Raw genomic sequence first — 19397 nt, forward strand, 5'->3', positions numbered from 1 at the left:
TTCATCAGCATCGTTTTTTAAACATTCCACAATAATCTCGTTCCAGAATACACATTCTCTGAATGTGGACATTTAAAAAATGTAATAAAATTTATTCCCCTTCCTCCCCTTCCAGGCAGTTTACAACATAAATATAAAATATACATATAAAACATAAAATCATCTAAGACTATTAAAACATTCCAATCATTTCTGATCAATTCAACTATTTAATACAAGAGGCAAGGTACAGCAATACCATAAGGGTGTGGGGAACAAATTAATGTCCCGAGGGAGAGGCTGATTCCGCTTGGGCCAAAAACAGCGGTGTGAAAATGGTGTGAAAACGGTATAAACCCTTTTACACCGTTTTAAACCCTTTTACACCATTTTCACACCGCTGTTTTTGGCCCATGCGGAATCAGCCAAAGATGTAGGTTGCATGCTTGAAGGACCAGAACTGCTAACAGGGATCTCTAGGCCTACATTACAAACAGCCAGCGAAGCTCAGTTCCACTCTTGGGAATCATGAGGGTGAGAAATATTACTTAAGAGAAATTCAGATTTTGGAAATCCTACAGAAGTTACAGGACATCACCCTGCAATAAACATCTTTTAATAGTCTAAAGAGAAAGCCCTTACCTGGGATTTCATTGGCTACAACTGAAGGAGGGCTGGACTGGTTACTGCTTATTTGCTGGTGACTTATAATGTGACAGCACTGCGGAACTGCGTTGTTTACCATGTAAAGGGTATCTGGTACATTGGACATTCTAACCATCCGTAAACGAACCAGGTCTGTCTGTTCCACCATCATCTCATCTAGAACGGACTGAAACAATTGGTTAACACAAAGAAAAGTTACTAAAAGGCTGTGGACACATGGTAACCAACATCAGCAGCATTAACACACAATTCTCTCTTTTTTCAAGGCATCATCTCCGCATGTACAAAAACAACTAATAGGTTGCTACCGTAAGATTATGCCATCACGATCCTATGTCACAAATCCCTTGCCGCAAAGCTTGCTTGCAATTCTATGCAGTCTAATAACCCTGCATAGGACTTCCAGGCAGGTGACCTTAGACCCATCTCTTGTCTCAGACTAACTAACTCACAGGGTTGCTGTGAAAATAAAATGGAGGAGGGGAGAAATATGTATGCTTGGATTCTGTCAACGAGTCCCATGAGCCATAGGTAGTCTCTATTGTGGAGCTGCAAGGCCCACTCCCCAGAAATGTCAGTTTCCATGCAAGGCTTAGTAGGAGCGAATCCTTATATCTAGATGTTATGGATTCATATCAGTTCCTGCCAGCATGGCCAATTGGCCATGCTGGCAGGGGCTGATGGGAATTGTAATCCATAACATCTGGAATGCCAAAGGTTCGCCACCATGGGCCTACTGCAAAGAACTGACCTTGCACAGAGAGAAGGTTCAGCAGAAGAGGAAGCCTTCTCTGTATCAGAGACTGTCTAGTGTACACAGGACTCATTCACAGGCTGAAGGACATAGAATTTTTGTTTGTTTGTGCCAGAAGGTGAAGATGTGCATTAGATGCTGGCCCACACGTTGAATCACACCCAGACTGGACTTATGAACAACACACTGTGGGGAAAAATAAACAGCACACAGCTTCATCCTCTCTATACAAAGACGGCTGTGCTGGCTGGGTCCATAGCCCCTCTGTTGATTCCAGGTTTGTTTTTCTGGCTGCAGCTTCTTCGCAAACCACAAGAGCCAGGGCAGCAAGCCCTTTGTTAGAAAACAAATCAATGGTTTTGGGAAAGGTTTAAAAAAAAAGAGTCAAGAAAAACCGAAGAGGAGAAGGAAGAGAAAATAAGACATGGAGAAGGCAGAGCTGAGGCTCTTTTCGGCTGGAAGCATCAGCACAGACACATCAATGTGTCACTGAACAGGGGTAGGCAATATCTACTATGTATGCAAACTAATGACCATGCCAGGCCTTTGGGCTAACACACAGGCCTGGATCTCCACTCCACTCAAGCAACCGGTGCAAGCCCAAGAGGCATGGGCAATGGATCTAAGGCTGGTGGTGTTGGCCACGTCTTAGGCCCGTCACGGCTTCCCAGTCTTGTGGAGCTGCCTGACAGGTCTGAGGCAAGTTACTGGTGGTGTCACTCAAGCTTGGCTTCCTCCCAAAGTGTTGGGACTTTTGAAACACTTCCCCCCTCCCTCACAAGCTTCTGTTTGCTGGGCATTTCACAGGAAAATGTCTCCTCCCTTCTGGCACTTGGATCAAAATGGTTGCCAACTCCTCTTACAGCTTCTGAACCTTTGCTGTGTTTGGCCAGATGTCCATTCTCTATTCATTTATTAATCTGGCCATTACACAGCAGCCGACTTAGGGTGACCCCGTAGAGTTTTCAAGTGATTTGCTGTTGCTTGCCCCTCTAAGTGCTATGTAATTCTTGGACTTCCTTAGTGATCTCCCATCCAAATACTGACTGGGGTGAGCTCTGCTAACCTTTCGAGATCTGATGAGCTCAGGCTAGTCTGGGCTAGCCAGGTCTGGGTCCATTCTCTATACACAGTGCTAAGACTACGAAAAAGTGGGAGAAAGAGGAGAAAGCTCAATGCTTTCAGGCAAGGCATCTGTTCTTATCTGGACAATATTGAAGCCAGATCTAGATTTTCGAAATCTCATTAAGCTGAAAACAGTTTCACTCCAGAAAGTCCATCTGAAAACAGAGCTCCTTGAGGGGCATCATGTTCATTAACGCAAGTAAAAAGTCCTCCTGTCACCTTAGCTTCCTCCACATACGGCGAGAACAGCCTCGGTCTCACATAAATCCCTCAGCGGTTCTTTTTGCTGCAGAAGCCACTGCTGCCTCGAATTTGCCACCCTCCGGCCAGGCACATGTCCGAAGGAGGAGTACTAATGAGGCCTCGTTTCATCTTTGAAGGGGGAAAAAAGAGAGAACCTTTTTGAACACATCTGGTCATTTTAGGCACAATCCTTCCTCAAACCATTTGCGACCGTCAGGCTGATCGCAAACCCACTGCGGGGCAAAGCAGCGCTATCCGTTCCAGTTCCTAGACCAGGTTTTACCTCCTGCATTAGATTCAATGTTAGCAACTTCAAAAACTAACAAGAGGTCCCTAAAATGTTAACAGAGGCAGGATCTTTATACGCACTTTATAACGTGCATATGTTCTAAGTAAGCCGAGCGAGAGACTTACGGAATCCGTCAGCACTTCGCTGTGCATGGGCAAAATATGTTCGATGCGGACAAAAGGCAGAAGAGGAGACAGGATCTCTTTGAGCTCTTCGATATCAAGGTCTCGCCTTTTTATACCTCGCTTGTTCACGCTGTGAGCTGTGCCACTCAGCAAGTTGGGCTCTGTCAGAAAAACAAACCATTCAATCCACATGCTTATTCATAACAACTCGGCGTTTCTGCTGCAACAAGGGAGAGATGTCATTAAGATACTTCAGCATTATTACTTTAAAACTAGCTTGTCCCACTGGTGTTTGAAAAAGCCAACATCCAACATTCCTCAGAAAGGTATCTATCCCAAATCTACTTATCTGAGACATCAATCGTGAATGCCCAAGGAAAGCCCATGATCTAGGGCTGCCTGCAGGACTTTCTTTTCCAGTATCTACCAAAAATTATAGCCATTTTTCTAGGAGGAAAAACCTACTGTAGGCTTAGGAGAGACACTGGTATGACCAGGGGGGTCAACTCAGCCTCAAAAATGTTAACATTGCCCTCAACACTGCACCTGTCATGTATGTACCCGCTCCCTCCTCTCCTTTGCATGCCACCCCTCTGCTAGGGTGGGTAGGTCATATCCAGATGCCGGGCCCCCTCCTTCCCCTCCCTTGCATGCCACCCCTCCCCCTCCCTCCAATAGGGTGGGTGGGCCATGTCCAGATAGATGCTGGGTCCCCTTCCCCTCCCTTGCATGCCACCCCTCCCTCCCCTTCCCTCCCCTCTTCGCTAATCCTATTGGATTATCCCCCCATCCCTCCACATGGTACACACCAATCAAGTGTCATGTGGGAGGGTGGATCAATATTAAGTTGCATCACAAACATAATAATGAAACATTGCTTGGGTGTCCCCAGCTAAACAGTCAAAATTGAAAAACCCAAATTCATGTTAAGCATATTTCGCATGTTAAGCATATATTTAGATGCTTAAATCGAATGAAGCATGTTTAGCAGTGTGGAAGATGTTATGTTCCTGACCTGGGTGGCCCAGGCTAGCCTGATCTCATCAGATCTCGGAAGGTAAGCAGGGTTGGCCCTGGTTAGTACTTGGATGGGAGACCTCCAAGGAAGTCCAGGGCTGTCTCGTGGAGGCAGGCAATGGCAAACCACCTCTTGCCTTGAAAACCCTATGGAGTTTGCCACAAATTAGTTGCAACTTGACAGCACATGACCTACAAACAGGTGTTATATTTATCTAGATGCCTCCAGGGACACTGTCAACCACTCTGAAACACAAGCTTTTCAAGATGTGTCACAAAAAAAAAATTCCCCAGTTTCCCAGTCTCAGGGATGCACTTAAAATAGGCTTCCCCATTAACTTGAGTGGAGCAGACAGGCAACTTCCACAGTTTCCCTCTCTGGGGGCACAAGGCACTGACATGTATGGAGATGAACTGAGTGGTTCTTAGGAGCAGAGGAGCCCTGGGTGAACACTGGTGCTCTCCTTTCTGCTAGGAATGTCCAAATTGGGAGACAAGTTTAGAGGCCCAGGCAGACGGAAGGATAGGAATGAGTAACCCCAACGTCTGCTTAAGTGCAGAAAGGCTAAAAAGAACAGCCAGGACAACTCCCATTCAGTCCACTGGGGCCCAGCAAATGCAAAAAGGCCTCAGGATCAATTCCGGCCGACTTCCGTTTCTTTTCTTTGTAAACAGTATCAGGGATAAGAGTTGGAAAGAGCTCCGCTTGTGACCTTGCCAGACAGAACCGACAAGACTGAGCTAGATGGCGTGCAGAAAGGCAGTTTCCCATGAAGTGTATAAATTCACAGTGGAGGATCCATGTCAAACTTTTTAAAGAGTACCAGTTTATTCACTAAAATTAGACACGCTTATTAAGGAGGACTTACCTCGGTCTGCTATTCTTTTCATCAACTGATGCTCTCCCCATTTAATAAGGTACTTCAGCACATCTTGCTCGCTTGCCTAGTGGAAAAACATGCAAGCTAGTGACTGAGAATGCTCAGTTCAGGGTAACGTACAATAATCGCTTAATGTGCACATGGTTCTCAAACCAACACTGTTACAGCAAATCAAGTCTCTGCCGTGCAAACAGCATTTAATGTACTACTCTTCGCAGACTTTCTGAAAAGAGGGAAAACCAGCAGGAAAACTATGACAGAGATGCTCAATCCTATCGTAGTTTCCTGAAAGGACATCCCTAGAGTCTATTTCCAATGATGATACGTGGGCTTTTAGACTCAGCCAGCTTTCAACTCAATCTAATCAGTGCATCATTTTGTACACAATTTCTTACACGTATCTGAATATTTGGGTCACTCGCCGATACAAAATGTTGTCAGTGATAATTCATTATACAAGTGCCGCAATACCTTTTAAAAATGTGACTAGGGAGGTTTTCATTCTTGAGCTCTTAATTGTATTCTTCCCATAGAAAAGTTAACCTGGTCCTCCTTCCCCTCAAAGAAGGACATTCTAGATTCCAATTGATGTGATCCAGGCAGAACTCCCAACAACTGAATCTTTTATCATAAGAAATCTAGTACAGGGGTCTGCAACCTGCGGCTCTCCAGAGGTTCATGGATTACAATTCCCATCAACCCCTGCCACCATGGCCAACTGGCTGATGGGAACTGTAGTCCATGAACATCTGGAGGGCCAGTTTGGAGATGACCCCCCCACCCCGGGCATGGGCAAGTGAAAGAATGAATCTTTGGGTGGCTGGAGTCTGCTTCTTCAGAGATCATCATACCCTGTCCAGGATAAAGAGGACAGATCTGTGAATTAGTGCTCCATTTCCTGGACCACCTTTTAGCTCAGATTAGGGGTTCAGAACCTGCGGCTCTTCTGATAGTTCATGGATCATACAATCCCTATCAGCCCTCGCCACCAAGTGGGCCACTTCCTGGCTGATGGGAACTGTAGTCCATGAATATCTGGAGAGCCGCAAGTTGCAGACCCCTGATCTAGTATTTGTGTTTGCCACCCTCCCTCCCCGCTGGGTATAATACTTAATATAATGAAAGGGGAAAATAAACAGTCCTGAAAGTTTTAGGAGGAAAAAAAAAGACCTGGATGGCAAATACTGAGTTGGACCTTAGCGTCACGGAATGAATTTGGGGAAGTAAAGCTGTTCATCTGCCCAGGTGGAGGGGAGCCCTCTGGGAATTTTGTGGAATGCAGCTGGAGAACTGGTAGAAGAAGGGGACAAGCCACAGACAAGCCTCACCTGAGCTCTTGTTCCAATGGCCAAAGATTTGGAGGGGAGCGGGGAATTCTGCCCATGTATCTTTTAGCTGCAGACCCTCATACCACACCCCAAGGCTCCTTCTGCCAACAGCTACAGGGTGTTTGGGGATCCAGGGAGCTACAATGGGAAAAGGAATGTGGCAAAGACACCCATTTCTTTTCTTCACTAACCACTTCGTGTGCAAAAAGGGGGTGATTGTCAGGGATTCCTCCATCCCACGGTTCTCTGCCTTTTCCGAATTTCAGAGGGCATCGCAGGATGCCTCTGTGGGGGTGCTGCTTCTCTCCTCCTGAGAGCCATGCCGTGCTTGTGTAACTTGGGATGCAAGACCAGGTCGACAGAGTGATGATTTGTCACAACTGGAAAACTGATATGAGGCCAGACCCCCAAGCACGGATCGACAGAATGAGAACAAACATCCAGAGAAGCTGGAACCACTGCTGCCCAAGTGCTGATCTGCATAACAGAGTTGCTCTCTGTGCAAAAGCAAGATTGCATGCGGGAATTTCCACTGGCTCATCCACAACTGCATGGTTTACATGCTACTTCTTTCCAAACTAGTATGTACCCAGAGAAGAACACTTTCTTAGACAAGAAAAAACAATCTATTTTGGAAACCAACTCCTAACCTTCACAGTGTGTTCCTCTCACATGCTGAATTCCACAGCAAGTGGAAGATTCATTAAACTAGTTTCTTAGCTTCAGCTGAATTTAGAGTTACACAAAAAGCGACTGCTGTTAGAAAAAAAGAATCACTTCCCTAAATCCACATTATTCAGGAAATGCAAAGTAAGAGGCCCTTTCCATCTCCTTAAGATCATAAATAATATAAATATTTAAATAAATAAGTGCAAAATAAGTTAAGCATGCAAAAATACTCGGGGAGACATATTTTGCTTCATACTGCCTTGAATGCAAGAGTAGTAGTAGTAGTAGTAGTAGTAGTAGTAGTAGTAGTAGTAGTAGTAGTAGTAGTAGTAATAATTTGGATTTATACCCCACCTTTCTCTCCTGTAAGGAGACTCAAAGGGGCTTACAAACTCCTTTCCCTTCCTCTCCCCACAACAGACACCTTGTGAGGTAGGTGAGGCTGAGAGAGTTCTTAGATTGGGTTTCAGAGGGGAATCCCAGGATTAGTTTCCCAGATAAATTCAGGGTCTCATAATTCCCATCAAGCTTCTTCTGTCAGCATGGCCAATTGGCCATGCTGGTAGGGGCTGATGGGAATTGTAGTTCCTGAACACCTGGAGAGCCGCAGGTTCCCTACCCCTGGACTAGCCCAAGGTCACCCAGAAGGAATGTAGGAGTGCGGAAACACCTCTGGTTCACCAGATAAGCCTCTGCCACTCAGGTGGAGGAGTGGGGAATCAAACCTGGTTCTCCAGATTAGAATCCACCTGCTCTGGGATGGGTCAAAGGACATGGGATGGGTCAAAAGAGCAGCAGTGGCATAGTGGTTAAGAGCAGTGATGCATTCTTATCTGGAGGAACTGGGTTTGATTCCCCACTCTGCCGCTTGAGCTGTGGAGGCTTATCTGGGGAGTTCAGATTAGCCTGTGTACTCCCACACACGCCAGCTGGGTCACCTTGGGCTAGTCACAGCTTTTTGGAGCTCTCTCAGTCCCACCCACCTCATAGGGTATCTGTTGTGAGGGGGGGAAGGGCAAGGAGATTGTAAGCCCCTTTGAGTCTCCTACAGGAGAGAAAGGGGGGATATAAATCCAAGCTCTTCTTCTTAACCACTACACCACGCTGCTTAACCACTACACCACGCTGACCCATTCCTCCCTCAGTTCTTCCACATTCTAATCAAGAATGCCCAGTTAAGTCTTCTGACATTTCCATACATGTAAAATAAGTCCACTGTACAAATTAATTTCTCAGTTCTCTCAGTACATTTAGTGGAAAAATATACAAGGATATTTTGGAAAATATGAAGCTGTTTCTTTGATGTGAGGTAAAAACAATCAGCAGAAAACTTTCAGCATTCATTAAAATTGTAGGAAAAATGTAAGGAGAAAAGGGATAATTGGATTGGTTGGAATAAAACGTACTCGTTTTGTTTGTCGAACAGTTACAAATGCATTGAAAATGACGAGCCTCACTTACTTTTTCTTCCATGACGCATGACTTTAGCATGAGAACTACTATATAATTTCCATAAACTTCTGAAACAGGCAAGGCAAAAATTAAGCCTAGAAAAGTTTCACTTAAAATAATTTGCAACGACTTCTAAACTATTATTAGGCTCTCAAGAAATAACTTAAACTGCTAGTTTGGGTTGGGTTATGGGCCAAAAAAGCAGAGTCTTCTCCTTAATCACTACCTCTGCTTCAGGGCTGTGTGTACATATCCTTATACATAATTGCCGAAGGGATGGAATGTCCGACGACGAACCCCCAGCCAATGGGTGTGAAGGACTCACGACATTCCATCCCGTCTCCGCCCACCTTCTGCCAACCCAGGAGCCTTCCTTCTCCTAAACAATATGGGCTGCTCTCCTGGAGGGAAGAGGAGGGGGGGTCCCCCACCCTCCCTCCTCACGTTCTTGAGCCCATGTTATTTTAATTTAAAATGGGCTTTAGCGCTAGTGCCAGAATAAAAAGAGAACGAACCCACTCTGTACACACTCATTCTGGCTTTTTTGTCCCCAGTTAAAATTTGAAAATCAACATGTTCCTGCTCTGTGAGAGGCAGAGATTATTGAAGCTTGGGTTCAGGGCACCAATCCATCTCAATTTTGACTACGGAGACGATGGAAGATAAATTACCTGTAAGTAATCAGACTGGATAGCAGTTTGCAGGTGATCTTTGCAGAGCTCATAAAAGACGTCTGAAGTCATAACTTGGGTAAACTCCTCACAGAGGAAATGGAGCGCTTGGCGGTGAACCCACTTGGAGCCGTATGGCTGAGAACTCCACTTGAGAATGGCAATTAAGGTGTCTAGAGAGATGCTCTCTGCGATAATATCCTCACAACCTGCAAAGAAGCAGAACACCAGTCATTAACATTCAGCGCTTCGGGAGTGAACAGAGAACACGTAATTTGGCAGAGGTTCCTGCAATGTGGAAGGTTACAAAAAGATCTGACAACCAAAGGCCTAAACGTCATTCAACACTGCTGTGGATGGGGTGTAAAATTCCATCACAAGACCCCGATGATTTGTCCAAAACAGTGGCAAATGATTTGCGGCTACGTCTGAACGGAGTCAGATCAATGGTGATCTACGTCGCCCGGTAGTGTAAATTCCTGGCTGGCAGCAGCTCTCTGGCATCTTGGCAAAGATCTGTCTCAGCTCTATATTACGCAATATCTGTTAAGCGAAACAGTCCAATTGAACTTGGACGGCATTACTCATTCTGAGCTATTGTTCCTCAGTGTGCTATTACAGATGTGTTAAGGTTCCACACAGACAATTGGGGTTTGCATTATTTAAAACCGCTGTTCAGCATAAATTAAACTTAACTACAGACTGCACTTCTGCTTCCGCGTCTGCCAAGCAGCACATTTTCCAATACAAGTTTAATAAATTACCAGGCCGGGTACTGGCAACCAAGAGCCATACCAGTAGAATTAACGAAATTACGCTCTGCAGTGAGCTTTAGGTTTAGATTGAGCCAACAGAGTGAGCTACGATTATCTCAAATATCTACGATGTCTTGGCTCATTTTAAACGTTCTTGTCCACCCCAGCTCCAATTAAGGCTTCTTGGAATTATGTCAAATGCAATTACGATCAGCGGAGCTGTACTTCAGCAGTTAACATTTTAAACGTTTTGAAAGCTTTTTAATTACACGTGCATTTCGGGCACAAATATCCCAAATACACAGTGATTCTGGATATCAAAATCGACCATCGGTGGTTTTAATATATTGGCTATCTTGGTTTGGATTTCCCAGCATGATTCAGATAAATAGGCGGCACTGTGGTCTTTGCTTCCACGACGTTAGAAATAAGGTACGATAACTGGAAAAACGGTCTCTGAACTACTTTAAAACAGTGACTCTGCTGGAGACGTACCAATTGGGGGGGGGGAGACGGGAAAGAGAGACCATTTTATTAAAGACAAAGCAATTACTATACTAATTCCACAACTGCTGGCTGGCTCCCATGTAAACAGTGAAATCTGTGCAGTGGTGCCAGCCAAGACTACCCCAGCATGAGGGGGAAGACCGCAGATTTGCAGAAAAATCCAACTATGTTACCCGCCCCTCCATCTGAGGGTAAAACTGATACTCTAGAGCAATGTAATAGTGACAACAACTGCAGAGTTTACAAAAAACCTGCCAGAGTTTGGGTGTTATTTTGGGTTGCCATAGCAACCACAATGGAACACTGACAAAGAGGGGTATATGTTGTAGAGATAGGATTTCCTTTCCTTGCTGTTCCTTGGGGGTTCCCCATTAGTATAATCTGTCAGTGGGAAAAAAACATCTGGGTGGTATAACTCTGAGCAGGCAGCATGTTGTTATTTAGTGAAATTTTCCAAAATACCCTATGGAGTGAAAAAGGCAATGTAAATATTTTAGACATTTCCCACAGGGCTTGCAAAATTGCCTGGCTTTCGGGATTTTTGGAGAAGCCCACTTATACGTTTGTTTCATCCCTGGAAAAAGCGAGAGACGCCGTTCTTCCATTCTCAGCCTAGCTGATCAAGTCTGCTTGAAACAGACTGCCAAGTGTATTGTGATTTGGATCACTAACACAACATGCTGCTTGTAAGCATCACCCTGACTTGGAACATGGCATGCATCTTCTGTTTCTCTGCTTCCAACCAGTGCACTACGGCTGGCATGACTGAGGTCAGGAAGCACAGAGATGCTTATGAACCCAGAAAGATCAGAGTCTCCTTGTTCCACAGAGATTATGTTCTAGACAGGTTAAGCCACTGCACAAACGTTAAGTCTCAAACTTTAAGCCAATAAACAAACTCTGTATAGTTGATCAGAAGCGTTTATTGAGAAGCGTCAGAGTACAGAAGCCTGGCAAAGCCAGTTCTGGGGCAACCTGGCTTTCACTACCCTCTTTATTCCCGGCAAGTCCCCCCTCCCGAGTTTCCAAGAATCTGTGAAAAACAGTCCCTGGAGCTGAGGAGCCCCAAGGTCAGGGGCAGATAGTCAGGGAAAGCCCCTTGGCTTCTTGCCTCATGACACAATGGATATGACTCCCTTTCTCATGGGGTCAGGGGAGAGCCTAGCTACCTACAAAGCATGTGAAGTCATAAAGTAAAGATCAAGGAAAGAATGCCCCAGATGGCAGAAGTAACACATAGCAGGCTGGTTACATATTTTAACAGCATTTGGTTGGTAGTGTTAAGCAGTTACAGTGAGGTAGGAATGCCTCTCCATCACCTAGATACAATCCCCCTGACAACAAAGGAGAAATATGATAGACAATAGCTGTTAGAATATTTGGCATTCCTTGTGATTCTTCCTACAGGAGCAAGATAGCTGCATTACTTGGTTGTTTCTGTTAATGCAGGGCAGGTGAGCTGTTAATAGGTTAACTGGGGGTCACCTTCCTTGGTTGCATATAATGGTGTAGCTTTGAATGCCTCTTAATCCACTCCTGTCCTCCTTCCTTTGCTCTTTTTATTCTTATGCTGAGTTGGTGATGCTGTTTTTTTGTTTGATTATTATGTAAGCTTGTTTGCAAGCTCGTGCCTTTTGTGCATGATTATATTTTGTCTTCCTTTTTGTTGTATATATTTTGTAGCCTAACTTTTCATAACCAAAATCCTAATAAAGGATCATTCCCTTTTTTAAAAACTCTGCTGCGTTTTTTTACTCTGCTAAGGACTGGCAGAGTTTTTTAACAAAGCGAAGGACCAAGTGCATCTGATATCGTATGAGAACGGTTTATAATCCTATGCCGCCACTTGCACAAAAGTCCATTATTTGATAGGCCTTTTCAAAATTCACATCTTGCTGGCTGGGAGCAAATGAAGCTGCTGCGTATAGAGTCAGACCATTAGTCATCCACCAGCCCCACTCGCTCAGCTCTGTCTGTTCAAATTGGAAGCAGTCCCGAGGGCCTCAAAAATCTTGCTCAACGCGTCACCTCATTTGAGAAAACAGACTTATGCCACCTTTTTGGGTGGTGTAAGTTGGAGGCCTGCACCAAGGGTGTTCCCAGGCCAAAAGCCAGCTGGAAGCTGACTAACGTTGGCTTCACCCCTAGAAACACCCCACGCCAGTCCCCAGTTGGTGTACTCCTTTAGGCCAGTGCAACTTGGCTCTTCCTGGTTGGGGAGCCGCGGAGCTGTGCCCTCCCCCACCAGTGGAGCGTGCAAGCAGGATAGCATGAGTATGTGCTGCTTCCAGATCGTGGTTCACTCCCACCCACCTGGATTGGGCTGTAATCCTGATCTATAAAATTCCAGAGTGGAATCAACCCTTCCACCTGGGAAAGAATTACACAAGTACTTCCCCTTCTAGAGATACAATATATTGCTTTGCTCTCACATCCTTCTCTGAAGAGGAATCATTGGAACAACAGACTATAGAGAGATACTGGGAAAAAACCTCCATCAGATATTAAAGTCTGAGATCCTGACTACTGTTTCAGGTCCTGTCTAACCTTAAATACGGGAGGCCAGTGAGGCACTAGACCTTGCAAAACGTCGTTTAAAACACGCCATTTCATTTGCACCATAAGTAAGGCAGTCTGGGCTGACCAAACTAAACTGAAAAAGACAAAAAGGTAATTTCAAAATCAGATACAGGGATAATGTCAGAGGCTGTCACTGTTCACACTTCCAGTCCAGGTTTGTGACTTGATATATACTGTAGCACACAAAAGAGCCCGTAAAAATGATTTACACTGTGTTCAATTTTAGTTTCAGGTTTATGGTTAGGTCCTGAAGGTTTGTGATGAACCGGTCCCCCTAGTACAGGGGTGGCCAACCTATGGTGCTCCAGATGTTCATGGACTACAATTCCCATCAGCCCTTGCCAGCATGGCCAATTGGCCATGCTGGCATGGGATTGTAGCCCATGAACATCTGGAGATTGGCCATGCTGGCAGGGACTGATGGGGATTGTAGTCCATGAACATCTGGAGATTGGCCATGCTGGCAGGGACTGATGGGGATTGTAGTCCATGAACATCTGGAGCACCATAGGTTGGCCACCCCTGCCCTAGTACATGGCCTACTTCCTCCCACTCAAAATGCTTTCAGAAAGGAAAAAAGTCATCCTCCCTACCCTGCAAAGAAAATTGGGTTGACTGGATGCAACTGGTCCAAAGCCATCCAGTGAAGGTCGTGGCGGAACTGACACTTGAACTGGGCTGTCCTAAATTATATAGCCCAACACTAAACATTACTCTGTACTAACTCTGCATGAAAAAGATCTACGACAGCTATTCTATAGTACCTAAATCACTGCTCTAAAATCCTTTCTACTACAAGGGGAATATATCAGAAGAACAAGCGTGATAAGAGGCCAGCAGGCACTAGACAGATTTGTTCTAGTTATGTCTGAAGAACGGATTAACATTTCTAAACAAGATACATGAATTTTCATCACAAAGGCACGATGCGACATCCACTCTCACGTGATGATCCTCGCTCTGCATAATTCCAATACAATTGTGTGCAAGCTGGCAATAAAAAACATCATATGTGCAGGCAAATTTAATCAGAATTCCCAAGATCTTTGAGAACTCTGAAGATGAAAATATCACTTTTGTTTAAAAGGGACAAGCCAGCCGTTCTTGAAACAGCACTCAAATATGAAATCTCTCCACTGCTCTGAATGTTTATTTGACAACAATTGCAATCCGAATTAATTTTATTCTCTGCTAGGTCACACCACCTACAAAGTTGCTTAGGAAGACGACTTCAGCTGGAGTTGTATGCTAACAGCAGGAAAATCTGCATTTGTGCAAAGCTACAAAATATGATGACATATCTGTCTGTCAAAAAAAAAAAGGTAAAGCTTCCCCTTCAGTCGTGTTCCACCCTGGGGTACCACTGCAAGCAGTGATTTCATAGGCAAGACGTTTTTGTGGGGTAGTTTGCTATTGCTTTCTCCGGCTATTCTTTACCCCCTAGCTGTGTGCTAGGTACTGATTTACCAACCAAGGAATGGATAGATGGCTGAGTTGACCATAAGTCAGCTGCCAGGATACCTGACCCACAGGAGGCTCGAACTCCTGACCGTGTGAGTGGCAGTGCAAGAACTTAACCACTATGCCACATGGCTCCTCCATCTGTCTGTCAACCTGGCCCCATATGAAGACTGATGTTGAAAACACGCGAGTAGAGTCCAGTAGTCTACCACTGCCATTCTTCCAATCCAAGTAGTGGTCTTGAACATTTTTGTTGTAGGAGACTTCAACACTCATGCTGAGTCTATCTTTCTGTGTGTGTTCAAAGGAATGTGCCAAATCATCTCATTTTCCACTCACAGTACAATTCGTGCTCCTGGTTTGGTTTCTCTACGACACTAAGTCGAATGTTTGATAACAACGGAAATCTCTACTACTTCACAGCAAAGAACTGATCTTTACTTGGGGAGGTTTGAACTTATGGTTCCCTTGTAACTTCGCAAAAGTGGCGTTCTCTTCGAGTGTCCAAAAGATATGGTAAGCATCTTGCTATTGCCCTGGTTCATTTCTCAAATTTGGAGATGATCTGGGTGGTTTACATGACCATTCCCAAATGCCCTCTTCCTGTCCACTGTCCATTTACTGAAAAGCTGAGGAAAATGTGGCAGAAGTTGACAGATGACTTCAATGAGGGTGACAGAAATCTCGTGATAGGGAGGACTAAACTCAAGTGAGGAAATACTATAGATGTCAACAATACTATGTTAACAAAGATCAGATTAGCCCATAGTAACTTCAACTTCAAGACAAACTGCTTGATAACAGGGACCAGTCTACCACATTAATGCTTGACCATTGCCCATTCTAGGACACTGCCCAGTTAAGTCTGGGAGTTGTGAATGGTATGTTCAAAGAGAAGACAGTCAACCCATCTTGAGGTGGTCATCATGAGGTCCTTCCTGAAGAACCCATCACTGCACCATTATTGGTCATTAGCAAATTTTTCCTTTTGAGGGCAAGGGTTTTGGGAAAGCGGTGACGATACAACTCCCTGGACAAACAGATCACCCAGATGCATTTCAATTTGGCTCCCAAACTATTTTATGGCTGAACCTGAATTAGATGTCCTATCAATAAGTCCCTGTTCACTCTTCTGGACCTCCACTTTCAATACAATCAACTACAGTGTTTTTCCATGACTGCAATGGTGGATAACTATACTTTGGTAGTTCAATTTCTATCTGCCAAGCTGTTCATAAGATCGCACTGAAGGACCATAATTCAGACCTTTCTGATAAGAGGTTCTGTAAGGTTCCATGTGGTCTCACAACTTATTTAACCTCTTCATGAAATCAGTGGGAAAGGTCACCTAGAGATCTGGGGTGAAGAATCACCAGGGTGAGAACATAGTCCTTTTCAAGCGGACGAGCCTGTGGATTTTCTGAACTTTTTCACAGACAGGTTGGATGGGGACCAAACTGAAGCTCCTTACAGACAAAAGGTTGGGGTCCGGCTGGTCCATTGAAATGCTGATTCATTTAACAAAATAACCCGTTCTCGCTGGTGATGAATTCCTCCTTCTGAAACAGCAGATTTGCATCCTGGTGGTGCTATGAGATCTGGGCTTACAGATGAAGCCCATGTGTTCTTTGTAGTACTTAGCACCAGAGGCCTGGGTTTGGCTGGTGCACCAGTTGCAGTCATGCCATAATCAATAGGATCTGCCCACATTTAATTACACAATGCGCCACATGGGCGACTGCCTTTAAAGAATGTCTGGAAATTCCAATTGGTTCAGAATGCTGCAGCTAGACTGGAACAAATTAAATATTACCAGAAACCTCTCTCTCCTGTTCTTCAAGTGGTTATCTATTCACAAGAGGGCACAATTAAAACTGATGTTTATATATTTTAAAATATTGATTGACATGTTTATTCTTTCTAGAGCTCAGGACAGTTCACAATATACCGGTTTGGGGTCAGGTTGCTCAAAAGGACTGCTTTCTATTATGTATTCCCCTGATCTGAATAGCCAAGGCTAGTCCAACTTCATCAGTTCTTAGAAGCTGAGCATGGCCAGCTGTAGTTAGTTGGATGGGAGACAACCAAGGAAATCCGGGGTCACTACACAGAGGCAGGCAATGGCAAACCAACTCTGAACTCTCATGTCTTGAAATCCCTACAGGGTTGCCATAAGTTGGCTACAACTTGATGGCACTTTTTTTCACCACTACTATATACATACTCATGTTACTTGCTCATGTTTTTCTCTTAGTGCCCCACCTTCAGATTGAGGTAGACTGCTACCAGAGAGAGGGCCTTTTCTGTAGTGTTCCTCATCTATGGAATATTCCACCATCAGCGAAACCCATGTGATGCCTGACCGCCTTTTCAGCCCCAGGTTAAACCTTTTTATTTACCTAGGTTTGGCAGTGTGGGGGTGGTATGAAGGTTGCTTTGTCCATTTTCTACTTCTCCCCCCAGAGCACATCTTACTCTGCCTAGCTTTATCTGTTGAGCTGTGTTTACAAGCTATTTGGTAGTTTACATTTAAATGTTTTTGACTTGTACTTTATTGTAGGAGCAGCAGTGGCGTAGTGGCTAAGAGCAGGTGCACTCTGATCTGGAGGAACCGGGTTTGATTCCCAGCTCTGCTGCTTGAGTTGTGGAGGCTTATCTGGGGAATTCAGATTAGCCTGTGTACTCCCACACACGCCAGCTGGGTGACCTTGGGCTAGTCACAGCTTTTCGGAGCTCTCTCAGCCCCACCCACCTCATAGGGTGTTTGTTGTGAGGGGGAAAGGGCAAGGAGACTGTAAGCCCCTGTGAGTCTCCTACAGGAGAGATAGGGGAAATATAAATCCAAACTCCTACTACTACTCTTCTTCCTCCTCCTCTTCTTCCTCCTCTTCTTCTTCTATTGGCAGCAAAGTCAGAGGTGATGGCTGAGAGGCAGCCTGTAGACAGTTCATGAATAAGCAAAACCTGGAACTAATTTTAATCACTGAAGACAGCTTTTATCTGTGAATAATTCTGTGAATAATTCTGTGAATTTTTTATCTGTGAATAATTCTGAAGTTTTTTTTAAAAAAAGTATATCAAAAACAAAACAGTACACAGGCGATCTATGTTGAAAAGTATATGTCCATGCCCACAATCTGCACAAATCTGCACTAGGTGGCTCAGATCTCAGTGTATTTTGCAGACTGAAGGAATTCTGCCTGCAGAATATGACTTTCTTACCTCCCCACTCCTTTTCCTGCCCATGGGGAGCACTTTGGATTGTTAACAGGAAGTGAAAAATTAATGTTCTGTCCGCTGAAATGCTCTGGTAGATCAAAGCTACGCCATGTACCACCACAGCACGTGCTTAACATGTATGTATCTCCTCCACCACCACTCCACTAACTCCAAAATTCACAAATCCCTAGAACTGGGCTGCTTGAAAATCTAATTACTACAGATTCCAGCAGTTAAAAAAAAAGCAATATCCAGCATGAGAACCCAAATATTTTACCAGCATTAGGTTACAGCTCTACAGCAGAGTTTTCTATTTAATGTCATCAACAATACCCAGAAGTTGCTGGGATCCTTTAGTTATTCAAGTGAAACACTTTCTCCAAACAAGAACTGTATGAATGATTCCAGAGAAGAAAAACACATGAGACACTGGCCAGGATCCAAAGAGCTGCTCAGACCCACCCCAAGGGGCCTGACCGAGCCCAATGGAATTTCTGACAAACAGCTGCCTGCATCATATCATAGCCTTCTTTCAAAATCACCCCCCCCCCTTTTGAAGTGATTTGCTGGGTGATGTGGGAACTACTCTTTAGCGGGGGTGGGGAGGAAGGAAGAGAACAAATTTGAGGTTCAGGAACTAGACTCAAGTTATCCCGAGCCTGGCCACTACTGTCAAACTGGAAATCTATGTGGTTTCTCTAGAAAGATCTGTGGCAGAGGATTAAAAAGTTCTCAAATGGAATCCAAATTTGGTTCCATACTACTTATGCTGAGAACTTTACAGCCATCCTTTTATGTACAGGAATCATTATAAAACTTTTGTAACAACAACAACAACAAAAAGTCCATATAGATTTTCAACTTCAGTTCACCTTTCAGGTTCTTTGGAAATTACTGCAAAGGCACCTTTGCAGAGGAAAATGTTATGGTACTACCAGGCTTTAGTTTTCAACGCTTGCATGAGCTAAACTGAAACAATGATAGGTCACTAGGGTGTTGTGGGGTTTTCGGATTGTATGGCTGTGTTCCAGTAGCATTTTCTCCTGACATTTCGCCTGCATCAGAGAAGATGCCAGCCACAGATGCAGGCGAAATGTCAGGAGAAAATGCTACTGGAACACGGCCATACAGCCCAGAAACCCCACAACATCCCAGTGATTCCGGCCATGAAAGCCTTCAACAGCGATAGGTTGGCAGGGCAGTGGAAACTCAACGAAAACATGAGGAGGCGCTTTGGTATGGGGACAACGGTAGGAGTGGGCAGGCGAGAAGGCAGTGTGAGCAAACGGGGACACAGCCTGCCAGCCATCATTAGTATTTGTATAAAACCCGACATTCCTAGAACACAAGCAGGCTGCTACAGCAAAAGAAAATTAGGTCATTGCTTTCAAAAGGCTACTCTACTGGAGTTCAATTTATTCAAAATGTCATAATTATAACCTGACCGTAAGAGGCCAAATTCTCCATTCTCACTGCATGAGTGGGCTCACTGTACCATCCCAGAAGATAGCTCCGACCAGTCCCAGGCTTCAATTTTGGTTAAACATATAAAGGGATAAGCAAAAACACAGCCGCCTTGTGAGGCATATATTGAAGTAAACACTGTTTTCAGACACTGCCCTTTTGAGAGCTCAGTATTCAGGCTCCACTGATCCTCATCTCTAGCATCACAGTTA

At 44.6% G+C, this 19397-nt stretch overlaps 1 protein-coding gene across 1 annotated transcript in view; it reads right to left on the bottom strand.

Moving 5' to 3' along the window:
- BTBD7 (BTB domain containing 7) overlaps positions 1–19397 on the bottom strand; it is an 86228-nt gene that overhangs the window by 10653 nt on the left and 56178 nt on the right. Inside the window, 5 exon segments of the mRNA XM_048485256.1 lie at positions 622–811; positions 2744–2896; positions 3182–3342; positions 5068–5143; positions 9200–9408. Of these exon segments, the coding sequence (XP_048341213.1) occupies positions 622–811; positions 2744–2896; positions 3182–3342; positions 5068–5143; positions 9200–9408 (789 nt within the window).

This window comes from Sphaerodactylus townsendi, linkage group LG02 (genome assembly GCF_021028975.2).
Source record: "Sphaerodactylus townsendi isolate TG3544 linkage group LG02, MPM_Stown_v2.3, whole genome shotgun sequence".
Lineage (NCBI taxonomy): Eukaryota > Metazoa > Chordata > Lepidosauria > Squamata > Sphaerodactylidae > Sphaerodactylus > Sphaerodactylus townsendi.